This window comes from Anguilla rostrata, chromosome 8, assembly GCF_018555375.3.
Source record: "Anguilla rostrata isolate EN2019 chromosome 8, ASM1855537v3, whole genome shotgun sequence".
Taxonomy (NCBI): domain Eukaryota; kingdom Metazoa; phylum Chordata; class Actinopteri; order Anguilliformes; family Anguillidae; genus Anguilla; species Anguilla rostrata.
The window spans coordinates 14,764,960-14,779,653 of NC_057940.1; the positions used below are offsets into that span (position 1 = coordinate 14,764,960).

Here is a 14,694-nt window from a genome sequence, read left to right on the forward strand (position 1 = left end):
TACAAATGAAACGTGGCCCATTAATAGTGTTTACAGGGTGAACTCTATTTAAATATTAAATATTTAAATCAATGTAAGAATAATGCACAAAACCACATAAACAAGAACAGTTAATTCTTTATCAATTAATTATTGTCCTTGTACAATGCATGTGTCATCCAAAGACTGGAGTCAAATTCACACTTCTGTGGACTTGGACTGCACAACAAAATTCATTTGAACCTGTTCTTTGCAGTTTACCGCAATAACTCCTGCACCCAATCAAAATGCACCTCTAGGTTCCCATTATCGTACACTTAGCCTGTACTGAAATGGAGTTCCACAGAATCCAGTGCATATCATGTTATAGTCCATCTGCTACTCTAATAGAAACTGACACCCCACGAAGGAGCAGCGGTGGTAAACGATCTCTGAACTTCGCAGTCCACGGCCCTGCTCATTTTCCAAGAAAACGGGGGTGTGTGAATTCTGATGAGTGGCGGCAGAGTGCTGCCCGCTCCGGGGTATCTGGTCTCACTCTAAATCACATGGCACCCCCTTCCCCCTTCCCTGTTCTCCTGCCAGGGTTCCAAGGTTATGTAATGGTTCTGAGTGGGCTGTGCCAAAATGTGCTGAAGAGGTGACCCCTCCCTGTAAAGAGAGAGTGGTAGAGGGAGGGAGAGTGTGTGTGTGTGTTTGGGGGGGGGGGTCATCACAGATAAACTCTTTTTTTTTTACTTTTGATGCTCAATTTCCTTTTCATTTACCGCACAAACAGATATTTGGCAGACGCTCTTACGTACAACAAAGTGTATAACCATAACCAGGAACAAGTGTGTCGAAAACCCTAGAGAGAAGTACCGTTCCAAGTGCAGGGAACAACCGCATAGTTTAACTAGGACCCTGTAGGTTAACCTGAATAGCACTAACACAAACAGCTCCCCCAATTCACTAGATTCTTTCAAATGTTGGCACATCATACATCATTTTAAAATACTAAAAAGAGAGAAAGAGGTGGAGTCCTAGGGAGAAAGCTGTTTTTCCTGATATCCTTTCCTAAATATCACAAGATCAGAGACATAGTCCAGATTCGGAAGAAATAAGAGCAGGTGATGACACCTGAGATGACAGCTGGCATCGCAGTAGAATGACAACGTAAAATCAGGGTAGAGAAGTCGCAGTGGGGACAAATAAGTATCTCCGTAACCTGTAAACTAAAGCTGTACCTGTGCTGCTCGTATGCCCCTTATACATGTCCCGCACAGAACTTACACTTCTGTTTCTGTTGGTGGGGGTGAGCTAAAAAGATACAAGCACAGGGTCTGTCATCACCATCAATATGGGCAGAGCAGATCATATATCCTGGACCTGTATTTGTACCAGATCATGAAGGAGAAGTATGCAGGGTGTAGGTATGGTCCCATTACATTACATTTATCCAAATCGACGTACAAAAAGTGCATTACATGGTCATAGAAAACTACTAAACACAGGTTCAGTAAGATACAGTACTTATTTTGTACAGCTATTTCTAGCCAAGAACACAGTTTAGTTCACACAGTGAACACTATTCTGACCTAACCTCTGCAAAGCCAACTAGGCAGAAGAATGAGCTACAGTATTAGGACAAATACAAATTACCAAAAAGTGCTGGGATGGGGAAACATGTAACAAGTGTCATAAAACCGGGGTGGGGGGGTGGATTTAGAGTGAAATATGCAGCGTGGTGGTAGTTAGTCTAGGTATAGTCTGAAGAGAGAGGGAGGGAGGTTCGACAATGCACAGATACTGTGGAGGAGTGGATGGAGCCATATATATATATATATATATATACGTGTGTGTGTGTGTATGTATATACTGAATTAATTGCCTGTACTCATGCACACAGTAATCAGCACTTATATAGGTAAAATTGTCTTGTGTAGTAGTTATCACTGGAATAATGTATGTATATATTTATGCATGCATACATGCATTTCATGCGCTTATACAACACTTGAAATGGATATATAAAATCAGCAATGTGAACACTGACAGTGTTGTAGCGACACATATATGAAACCAGACTATTTAAAGGACAGTCTTGTCAAAATCATTTGATATGTTACATAATGTGTTTGGAAGATTACTTTGATGACAGAGGAGGATGACTGCAAAGTGCTGTTAGCCCAGAGCTGACCATTGGTCCTGACTGCCAATTATGTAACGAGACTTAAGGGCTTGTAATCTCAATGGCAGGTGAAGTACATCATACGTATCATAAGTCAGATCTGGTTGTCGCTGTTTGCTGAAGAACCCCTTGGGTACAGTAAATTATAGATATATATATTCTCAGATTGGATTGAAGGGTAATTTTGTAGTCTGTGAATTTTATTTATTTATTTATTTATTTAGGGTCTATTTGATAGGGACAGATTTCAAATATGCATTGAAAAACTGAAAACACAGATTTGCTGCACCATAGTGTTTGTAGTTCTCCCTATACCCGTCCCTAGAGGGGCTTTTTGTATAAGAGAAAGATAGAAAAGAAGAAAAAATAAATTTAAAAGTATTAAATTGCTGACATGTTATACAGTACATCAGATTCAAATGATTACACATGATTTACACATGGCTGCAAATATGAATTCTGACATGATTTTGTGAAATAAAATTCAGACGTGTTTGAATATTTGTTGTATCACCCATGACTTGGTGTTTGTCTTAAAATCTTAAAATCCAGAACTTTGCTCCTTTCACAGAAAAAGCTGTTGTATCCAAGATATGTTTTACAAAGTGGAACTCTGCATTTACCATTTACAGCTTCTTGTTTAGACCTACCAGAGTTATGCAGTATTTTCACAGTACGTATTTGAGGTTGAGGAGTAAGGTAATTTAAACCAAAGCCATTTAAAGTCCTCCCTCCTCTTCATTCCCTTCTTCTGAAACGGCAGGTTTGCCAGGTAGCCTCTATATTTCCATCCTTCTTGGTTGGGTTGGAGTATTAAAAAAAAATTATTCGAGTGATAAAAAATATGCATTGAGAGGTTTTAATTAACAAACTTTTGAACAAAAACTGAGTTGAAAGTCATCACACCATCACAGTAACTAGAGTATGGTTCAAAAGCATTTGCTTATTTTAATTATTAAAGTAACACAGGATTGTTTCTTGACAAGAACACATAAAAATCACATACTATCTTGCAAACAAGGACAAATACAGTCACCCAAGTATCACTTCAGTGGTCCACCAACTAGGCAGGAATGCCAGTCTGCCTATGTCACAGTGCCCTCTGGTGTTAGTCTTTTTGTAGTGCAAATTCCAGTAAACTGACTGTATCCAACAGAATGTGGAAACCACTGGTTTATTTATGAAATTTATTCTGTTGTGTGATCATAAAGGTCATAGAGATGAACTGGTGTGTTTTCATTCATATCGAAGAAGATTTCAGAATATATTTGGAGAACAATCACTCATGAAAAATACAACTGCACTGCCCCACAGTGGTAGCAAATCAAGTGTAGTCTAAAAGGTAAAGAGGACAGCTGAAAGTTAAAGGTGATTACTAAAAAGTAAAGAGGATTTCTCAGAATGGTGTTTAGTGAAAAGTTAAAAGGACAGCTGATAGCTGATAGGTAAAGGGGTTTGCTAACAGGTAAAGGGGATAGCTGATAGGTAAAGGGGATTGTTAACAGGTAAAGGGGATAGCTGAAAGGTAAAGGGGATTGTTGAGCTGTCTGAAGTGAGAGGACCATTTTCAGGTGAACATTCCTGGCTCCTGACAGGCGGGATATGATTAATTTGAGGGGGGATTGGGACAGGGGGCCGCTGCATCCTTGAAGTGCCCTGGGATGGGACAGAGTGTACTAGTAAGGACCCATATTCCTTTTTCATTTTATCTGACCCCTTGCCAAAATGTCTAATGCCACTGGGGTCAAACTGCTCCACTGGTCACTCCCAACACAGGGTCAGTTTACTTTGTCAAAAATCTGATGCTGTCAAGTTAAATTTAAATATATTTTACTCAGTGTCAGCGTACTTGGGTTAGTGTCTGTGTGTGTTTTTGAATCAATGTTTACATAAATGATGAATGATTTTTTTAAATGCAGACATTTTACTTTTTTACCAGAGGGATTTTAGCTATTTTTTTAAATATTTCTAGGATAAATACAATTGTCTCCAAAACACAGATCTTTTATGTAATATTATAACACATATCAGGTCAGATGCTACATGCAAACTGTCCAGAACTGATCAGATACATTGACAATTGACTGGACCATGTTTCTTGACCTTGATGTTTCTTTGTTCTATTAAGCAACACCCTGAGTTGGCCAGAGGAGGATGGACTTCCCCTACTGAGTCTGGTTCATGCCAAGGTTTCTTCCTACATGTCATCCAGGGTGTTTTTCTTTGCCACTGTTGCCATTCGGCTTGCTTTGTGAGGATTCCGGACCTAGGTATTCTTTCACAAATAATTTGTAAAATGTGGTATATAAGTGAATTTGATTAATGGATTTAAAACAGGTAACTACAAAGAGGTCGATGGAAACGTCTTGGTGGTGTGTCCCCATACTAAAATGGCATACACTGAAGATACCTCTGTAAATAAATAGTACAGTAAAGGTTTTTAATGTGGCTTTGGACTGCCACTGTTCAGTGATACACTCTGTATGCTGGATTTAACTCCTTTCCTTCCTCATTGTTTGACTGTGGAGGGAGTTACTTTTTTTTAACTTCCTGTCAGGGCTATTTCCTAAGATGCAGGAGGTCTGCTTTTAGGGTCAGGGCCGGGTGATGACAGAGCAGCAGCTAGCCTTCTGCACATATCCATTTACAGACTTTAGTTTTCCATGCAGCGGAAAGTACAGTTTATACTTCGATATCCATATCGGCAAGTTCCAACTTCAGCACTTCTCTCATTAATGTTTCAGACACCACTAGGTACAACTTGCCCTATAAAGGCCAGGAAGCATACAACTCACAGCTTGATATGCTTTTAGCTAGAAACATTGGGGCGGTGCAAAATGATACAAGCCTGGAATAACTGTCCAACAAAATTGTCTTATAGCTAGGCTAAGATTTTAAACATTTTAAACATTTTAGCCTGTTCCCTTCTAATTCCTTCTAATACCAGACACTGGCAGATGGTGGCCAAAAGATAATAATAATAATAATAATAATAATAATAATAATAATAATAATAATAATGTTGCAGGCTGAAAAGTTCTTGCCTGACAGAAGTGCATGTGACACTGCAGAAAAGCTTCGTGCTGGCTCTGTAGGATTCCTTTCAGCGTTGTAACAGGTGAGAAGTTTCTCTTCCTCTCACCGTCTGCACTCATCCTTCGATGACGGCATGTGGCAATCGCACAGCGCCGGGCGCTCGTCACTGGGTCCAGCTGCACAGGTTCCAGGACATGAGCGCAGGATCAAGAATGATGCTGGCATCACTGGTATTTCAGTGCTAAGTGCGGGAGTATGGTGTTATAAATGTGATCAGAGGTTTACGTAATAGCTAGTTGGATTGTCTTAAAGTGACCACAGCCCATGCGTAGTAAGGAGTAAACTTAAATACGTTGTTTCTTACCTTTTAAACAATTGTTATTTGTTATTTATATTGTTATTTGAATCTAACCTATTACTTCAGAACCAATACAAACTGATTTGATTGGCTGTGAGACAACCGACTTCCATAGCGTAGTATTGTGTATGTGCTCACAGTGGAATATTTTAATAGGTATTATTGGATTGTTATTGGGAGTCCTTTATTTGAAGCTGTGACAGTAAGTGTACAGGGCCTCATATTTAACATGTATAAAAAATATCCAGGTCTATGGAAATTTACTGCCCCTGATTTTCCATCTTTGGTGAAAGGAATACCAAGTTTAAAGTCCCATTTCAGGGTTAGTAAATCGACTCAAGCTGCATGAAACAGCAAATGGTTTGGGAATAGGCTCCCTGTCACTGTTTTCGAGGTGTGCTCCGGGGCCATCTATAGTCAGCACCCCCCACCACCACCAATGCAGCATCACCTGTTCTTTGCATTGTGAATATATCCATTCAAAACGAGGGCAAGGTGCAGCACATGGACATGGTGGCAACTCAGGAAAGAGTTAGCCATTGCTGTTGATGTGCTTGGAGCTCGTGTCACCATTTTGCACATAGGGCCCTGTTTTTCTGCAAGTGAGCACAAATTTTAAAATGAAAATGACCCTCATGCTTGCATGGGATTGCAACACAAGGTGGTGTGCAGTCCCTGTTACGAGAACCTTCTTTAAACACGAGCAGGCGGAGGTTATTTTCCGCCAGACCGAGCTGCCTCAGTCTCAGTTTGCAGGTCATAACCCCTCAGACGTCAACAGTATCTTTTACTGACCTCAGCTTCCCTCTGTCCTTGTTCCATGCTCCTGTCCAGGTTTTTTTCATTTGATATCCTTCACAATGCGGATTTCAAAAATATAGGCTGAGCTCCACGGTTACTTTGTGCTGACATAGATCAGTTGACCAGTTACTTAATCTGCCTTGTCTTAAGATCAAAAATATTTATTTCAATTATTTAAAAAAAAAAAATAAAATAAATCTCAAAACATTTTGAAATAAACAGCACTTTGCAGTCCATACAGGTATTTTCCACAGTAACTAGGAATACACATTCTTCCAGATGCTTCCACTTTTCTTTACTCACATGAAAAGTATGATAATAATTTATCATCTTGATTAAACATTAATGATAATTAATATTAAATGTCATTACATATAGACTACATTTAAACATATGTACAAGTACAATAGGCTTACCTCAGTCATACGCTATAGCTTGCTTGTTTTTTAAACCACAGAATCTCCTTTTTCTTTCTTCAGTATTTTTTACTGCAAACATTTATGTCCACTGGCCACCTGGGGGACTCCCAGTGCGTATCCCTGTGTGAGCGTGCAGTGTCCGATCTCCCCTCGTGTTGATGAAAACGGCACATGCTCTCATGTTTTTTTCATATTTAAATGGGTTTATAGGGTATAAGAACAAGGTTCCAATTACAGTTCATAAGTAAAAACTGATCCGTAACTACCTCGGTTGTGTGCAAGACGGACCTCGTACAGAGAAGTTAAAGAGATACGCTCGTTGGAAGAAAGGCAACTAATAAATCAAAGCTATCTTCTTCTCCCATTTCATTATCGGGGGCCAAAGATCTTGAAGTTCAAGTTGAAGCCAAGTCCAGCACCACTGCCTATAGTGAGCACTGTGTAGGCCTGCCAGGAAATTCAGGGACAAGCCGGTCTCGTGTGAGCTACCAATGGGATGGGTTTTTGTGCTTTACAGCCCTAACTGTTGAATAAGACCCACACGTTAGGCATCAGTGTTGCCAGTATCAAGGATGGGTATTTTGGCATTAGCAGTGCAAAATGCCTCTTCGATCTCCGGGGGAAAGATGTAAGCAAATTATGCTGCATGTACGGATGCCTTGGAACACTGAAGTGTTGGCAATGCTCAATTATATCTTTATTTACATAGCACCATTCAGCACAAGGTGCTTCAAGAAAAACTGCTGCACATCCTTGCCTTTCTGCCTGTCCTGTTCTCACCCACAAGTGGTCATGCAATGTGAAATGCAAATAAAGCACACTGCCCAAAAATGAAAAATATAGGCTATGGATTATAACTAATATATTACCTAGGTGCAAACAAAGTTGGTTATGCAACAATTTTTAGAGTAATTTATGCAGTTACTGCATATGATGCATGCTTTCCATGGAGATAAAATTATTTCCCAGTAGCTGTAAGCAGCTTCAATTTAATTGTAAGAAACACTGTCATGTAAAGAAGGTCACTTTTTTAGAAGACATTGTCTTGACATGGAAGTTTTTTTAATGAAATGTTGTGTAGAATATATTGCTGTTTGGAGGTATTCCAGGGGTCATTGATACTTTTTACCTCAAAAAGTCCAATGTAGTTATTTAAATGATGGATGAAACTGTCTACATTGTAGAAGTATTAAAAAGTTTGAAAATGGTGAAAATTCAATAAGGCAGACACTAGTTCTATGATATTATTTGTTCCGAATGAGGTGGTAGACAATTTGGTGGATGAATGTTAAATGGGAATGTTAAACAATTAATTTTTTAATTGTTACAATTTTGCAACAGAGTGCTGGTTACTGTACATTCATGTCATGCATAATAAATTGGCAGCCATAATAACAATCCCTGCCAAATATTGTGAGTTTTTGAGCATGGGAAAGGCATGAAAATGTAGTGAGATTTGGAATATTAATAATAATAATAATAATAATAAGAAGAAGAAGAATAAGAATAAGAAGAAGAAGAAGAATCCTAGGCAAAACAATAGGGATCCTAATTAAAACTAAGGCAAGGCAAGAACAGACAGGGTCAAACAGACTACATATAGATGAATGAAAGCAATGAAAACTCATCTCAAAATAACAAAACTTAAAGATAAAAAGTAAATAAAATGATACCCAGCAGGGTTTATAGTGTTATAAAATCAGTCAGTTATGAATCAATTTTCAATATAGATTTTCATTTCTGGTAATTTTATTTTAGTACTTAGTACTACTGCATATGTTTATATAACTGTTTACATGGCCATTATACTTGCAGAACACAGAATATAGCTATATTGTATGTTAAGCCTCTGGAACTGCACACTGTAGTTGTGTGTGTGGGGGGGGGGGGGTTATTGTGTGTTCTCAGCTGCTGCCTGAAACTATGGGGGTGGGGAGTGGCAGAGAAGGAATGCAGTCTGTGTATTTGAACTCCGAAAAGTTTTTGTTGTTCAGCTAAAAGTTATCGTAGCGACTTAAACTTATCTAAATATCATGCATACCAAATTTTGTGTTTATTGGATGTAGGGGCACATCTGCAATAATGATTTGAATAATGTGAGTTTGAAGTGGTGCTGTAGTGCCACCTTGGGTGGTAGGCTTGCAAAATGAAATACACATGATCTGCATGGGTCCCTTTTCAATTTGTATATTTTCAAAATTTGAACAGTTGTAGGATTTAAAGGATGTGTGGTGAAATATCTGTTCCACGATTTTTGCATATTCATATTTGATTGTCTTTTAGAATCTTTAGACGGTGGGGGTGTACTTGTTAGGACTGTAGGAGGGAAGCTTAATATTTTTCAAAAAACACCCCCTACAGGCTATATTACACTATAACACTGTGAACCTGCACACCTTTGTCCACAATAGAGCTGTCTATCATCTCCTGAAGTATCATCTGTAATTGAAATTATAGTCATGTGGACATCTTTTGAGATATCAAAATTTCTGTCACAATTTACCACAGGGACATGCTGTAGATTGCACATTAAAATTTGGTGAGAATTGAGCAAACATTGTAGAAGTATTAAAAAGTTTGAAAATGGTGAAAATTCAATAAGGCAGACACTAGTTCTATGATATTATTTGTTCCGAATGAGGTGGTAGACAATTTGGTGGATGAATGTTAAATGGGAATGTTAAACAATTAATTTTTTAATTGTTACAATTTTGCAACAGAGTGCTGGTTACTGTACATTCATGTCATGCATAATAAATTGGCAGCCATAATAACAATCCCTGCCAAATATTGTGAGTTTTTGAGCATGGGAAAGGCATGAAAATGTAGTGAGATTTGGAATATTAATAATAATAATAATAAGAAGAAGAAGAAGAATCCTAGGCAAAACAATAGGGATCCTAATTAAAACTAAGGCAAGGCAAGAACAGACAGGGTCAAACAGACTACATATAGATGAATGAAAGCAATGAAAACTCATCTCAAAATAACAAAAACTTAAAAGATAAAAAGATAAATAAAATGATACCCAGCAGGGTTTATAGTGTTATAAAATCAGTCAGTTATGAATCAATTTTCAATATAGATTTTCATTTCTGGTAATTTTATTTTAGTACTTAGTACTACTGCATATGTTTATATAAATAAAGGTACATGTGACTTAAATTAGTAAAATAATGGTACATGGTTAAATGATTCCCTTTTTATACCTGTTCAGTCTTTTTGTTAAAACAACATAATGAGTGTTATTAATAGTAAAGAACAGAATGGGTAAACTAAAAATGAAAACTTTCTAAGATGATATTTTTACATGCGCTCATTTGAATAATTATGTGAGGAAATGGAATCATTTCCTTTTTAAGTTAATGTTTGTAATGTTTTATGTAATGCTTGATCAATGGAAAACGTACATACACAAATGTGTGTATGTTTTATCGGAGAACATTCGTGTGCCCTTTAAAAAAAAGAGCATACTGGCAATGCTAGGTCTAGAGGAGCACCTGGCACCACGAAGGCTGCAGTGGCCAAACATTTGAAGCATCTCAAATGTCAAACCAGTCAGCCGAAGCCAAGGTCCCCATGGGTCCCAAAGTCAGAGTGCCAGCCAGTCCCTGTGATGACGTGGAGCAGCGTCCTGCATTTAGGGTGGGCGGCTCATTCTATTCTTAATACTCCCCACCAGGTCTACTGAGGCTCAGCCACTTTGAATGGAGAAGGACAGGCACAGGGGCAAGCTCGACTTTGTCCGATTACCCCATTGCCAGCCTGTTGGCTTCACTGGCTGGATTTTGCATGGTTATCGTGTTTGTGATTGATTGATTGTTTTTTTGTTTTTTGTTTTTTGGCTGTCTCTCAAAACTTTTTTTTGTGGTTGTAGAGGATTTTTTTTCTCTCATTGCTACACTAACTTTGAGGGTCTTATAGTGGAGGAGAATACATAAGGGCAAATCTGGCTGGCATTGTCAAAGTAGGGATTCAGTCTTTTTTGTGGATACTGGCAACGGTCAGTGATAGGTCATTTCAGGAGAACTGATCCTGACTGAGTCCTCACACGTGGGCAAAGTGATGAGCTCCAAACTGGTGAGCTCTCTGGCCAAGGTTTACGACCACAAAGCTACGCTTGGCAGGGCTAAGCCAGGAAATATGGCGGGGGATGAGGAGGATCAACATGCCCACAAATTCAACCTCATCCAGGTGAAGATAGAATCCCTGAGCGAGAAGATGGACAAGCTCATTCACCTCCAGGGGAGGGTCCTCTACCGGCTGGATGGCATGTCGCAGGAGATCGGAGACATCGAGCAAGATGTGGAGACCTTGATGGTGGACAAGGAGGAGGTCTGGGTGCCACCACCACCCCCCAGGCCACTGGAACAAGCAGGCACCAACCAGGTTAAGGAGATGTGCCGGGAGATGACCACCATCATGACCGCGGTGAACCAGCGGTCAGAACAGCAGGCTAAGAAGCTGGATGGGATGGAGATGCTGATGCTCAGCATCCAGGAGGTGATCAGCTTCATTGGGGAGACGGTGAAGGGCTCTCAGCTCATGGAGCTCCTTTTCAAAAGAGGCTCCTCTTCATCCAGAGAGGAAGCAGCCTCACCCCCACCGAAGGAGAAAGCCAAAGATAAGGGCAAAGAGACAGCTGAAAGGCGTGGGTCTGCAGACAAGGGCGAGTCTGTGCTCAGCAAGAAATTAGACAAGGTGAGGACTGGGAAACCTCCTCATCTGTGTGTGTGTGTGTGTGTGTGTGAGAGAGAGAGAGAGAGAGAGAGAGAGCATATTTAATGTACTTTCTCTTTGTAAAACACTATTAAGTTAGTCTCATTTCTGTTGAGAACACATCCTCTCTATGCCTCTTGGTGTTAAAAGCTCCCAAGTGGACATTTAGGTGTAAAACAGACCACCTTATTGCCATACTATATGTGCATGTCTCATTTTCCATTGGACAATGGGTTTTATTGAAGAGGCGCTAACTATAATTGTGCGTGAATATATTCCTTTGCTCTCCTGACCTGCCGGTGTTATTCTGCTTTTTTAACTATGAAAGAATTTCCACTCCAAGCATTCCTGGTATTCCTGAGTGTGTGGGAAATAACAGGCTGTTGTTGCTGCTCCATTCATTTAACTTTATAACCGTCTAAGCATGCAGAGGAAAAGGATATTCACCCGCGATATTTTTTAATAGCCTTTCCATCATCATATGTAACCAACCCATTCATTTACCTCCAACTTAATGAGAGAACAAAATTGATACTGTCATTGCCCCTAAGTCCTCCTTGTTTTTTTTTTTTTGTTTGTTTTTTTTTTTATAAAATAAAAGAAGTTTCAATTTGCACAGGGAAATGCACAGGAAATGGTTTATTAAAAAAAAAATTAAACAGGTCATGGCGAATCATATTCAAAGAGAAAGGGTAAATTAAAAGATAGTCATGTGCCGTGACCTGGAAAAACCAAGCAGAAGGTCTGACCTGAGATGTTTTTGAGCCCCTACTATCAGCAGGGACGACGCTGCTAAAAATGGGGGGGGGGGGGCTTTCAATTCAACTTCTGTTGAACTCTCTGTGCCATTCTGTGACCTGTAACATATAACACTCCCATTGCCGCTCTTTCCAAAACAACATGTGCAGGCTTTAACATCTCTCATAAGGGATGCTGAAGGAAATTAAGCCAACAATTGCTGGCTTAATTGCAGGGTGTCCATTTGGTTATTGATAGATGGCTGAACATCTCATGTGACAACAAATAATTTTTTATGTTTGCCAGTGTCTGCCCTGTGTGAAGGTCCATCCATTTCCTGTCTGTGTGATTTCAAAGTGAATATAGACATGGAGGTCATATTTGGTAGTCAGCGTGACTGTCTCACCTTCAGATGGAAGAGATACGAGCAGCAAAGCTGAGTTGTCACACCCAACCTCTGGTGATTGGGGTTTGACTGCAAAGCCTTTTTGAGCCAGTTAAGTAGATATGCTGTGACTGACCTAGGGGAACAGGGACCCCCACTCTGTAATGCACTGTAAATATGTGTGATCCACTGTGGATTACGGAACAGTACACTGACCCCGGTATAGAGTTGCACTGAGGCACTCATCCCATAGAAAGTCACGGAAGCCGAATGTACAGGAATGTTCTGGGACTACAGGAGCCCCCTGCTGTTTGTGCTTATGCATGTGTGAAGGGGGAGAGATATGGAGACGATCCGTGAGCCTTGGGTGGGTGTCAGGTTTCTGTCTGCTGTTTGTGATGCGTCCGCCAATCAGCGGTGGTGTTCACTGTCCCCCTCCCTCCCCTTGCAAGGTGGTGGTGGTGGTGGGGGGGGCCCTTGAGATAAACATGCTAATGTGTCATTTATCACACCCAGCTCTTGGAAGACAACTCTTGCACGCCAATGGCAATTAATTTTACACTTTGATTTCGAAATGCTGTTCATAACTTAAATTTATGCCGTGGCCATGGATACGGTGTCAGACCACGTTGATTTAGGAGGGTCATAGAGGATCTGTGGGTTGGTGTCCTTTAGTTCTGCTTTAGATGGAGTGCCACAGCAGCCTCTATGAAATGACATAATAAAGTCTAGGGGAGATTCTCTCTCGTGGATCAGTTACCGTGTTTGTAAAGGTTTATTGTCGGGGCAAATTAAACATTGCAATAGTGTTTCTTTTACGTACTTCCCTGTCATAAATCTGTTGTCAATATGAGTTCAGAGAAGTGAGTTAGCACCTGGTGAATGTGTGCCACAGACTGCGATGTCATGCCCTGTGAAGCAATAGGAATGCAATTATTTTTCTTGGTGTGGGTCCTTAGTCTTTAGACAACTATACACTTTCCTGGAGGGTTCACTTTCAGATAACTTTTAAGTATTACAAGTAATTATGAAAGTCATTAGCATTTCAGAACTCCAAACAATATACATTCTTGATGTGTTTGTATCTCTAAGGTTCTATATATCAGTGGTAGGCTCCAGTGGTCCTGGAGTGCCGGTAATGGTCCTGGTTTTTGTTCCTAACCTTTTTAAAAAATCAGGTTTAATGATTGCAGGTGACCATGTACTGAAGGCACTCAGTGTTTCACAACTCAGAATATCGAGGGTCAGACTTTTAATCATCCATCATACTCTTGTGAGCAAGCTCAGTTGGAACAAAAACCAGAAACGTCACTGGCACTTCATCACCAGGTTGTCTACCCTTGCTCAATATGCTGTATTAAGCATTTCCTTCCTCTCAGAACAGCTCTTGGTGCTGTTTAATGCTGGATCAAATAGAACCCCAGGGGGTCTCTTCTTAAGTCAGGCTGAAGGTCACTGGTTGGGTTCTGGTTACCTTGAATATCATAAGTCAGATTTTCTGATGCTTCAAACTCAGGTCTCGACAAAATTTATCATGTTCAGACCAAGAAGTCAGATACGGTTTTGATTTGTAAGGCTGATTTACTCAACCATTAATGTACTAAATCTGTCAAATTTAAACAAAGGAGCTGTTTAAGAGCTCAGTTCAAGAGTCTGAGTTACAGTGGACACTGCATGCAGTTGGTGGCTCGGAAGAATTCACTTTGACTGATGGTGCTAGATGCAATGAGACATGCTGGATTATGGACAGTGAGATGCCATCACACGTTCATTCAAAAGCATGTCTCATTAATCTGTGAATATTTACATATGCATGCGCAAAATTTGAAATACAATTTTATTTTTTAAAAATACATGTGAAATATATTTTCAGACATGCCATTTATTTTATATTTCCCCCCATAATAATATGCATCCCATATGCATCAATGTTTTTCAAAGAATTTGCATAAAATTTTACTTTTTTATAGCATCACCATAGCACCAACAGGTGATTAACGGCAGAGGCAGCATCAAGATATTTCTTCTGTTTGTCTTCTGGCTCACCAGCAAGATATTTTTGTATATGTTGCCACGGTGACTACCCATT

General features: G+C 39.7%; 1 protein-coding gene across 3 annotated transcripts in view; it reads left to right on the top strand.

Moving 5' to 3' along the window:
• Positions 1-14,694, top strand: part of mylk4a (myosin light chain kinase family, member 4a) — a 41,628-nt gene that overhangs the window by 16,225 nt on the left and 10,709 nt on the right. The window contains exon 1 of one of the 3 annotated variants that reach the window (XM_064346618.1): positions 10,426-11,464. The exons of the other annotated variants lie outside the window; for them this stretch is intronic. Coding sequence (XP_064202688.1) covers positions 10,829-11,464 — 636 coding nt within the window. The 5' untranslated portion in view covers positions 10,426-10,828. Of the gene's footprint in view, positions 1-10,425; positions 11,465-14,694 lie in introns of those variants that run through there. 3 annotated transcript variants of the gene reach the window in all.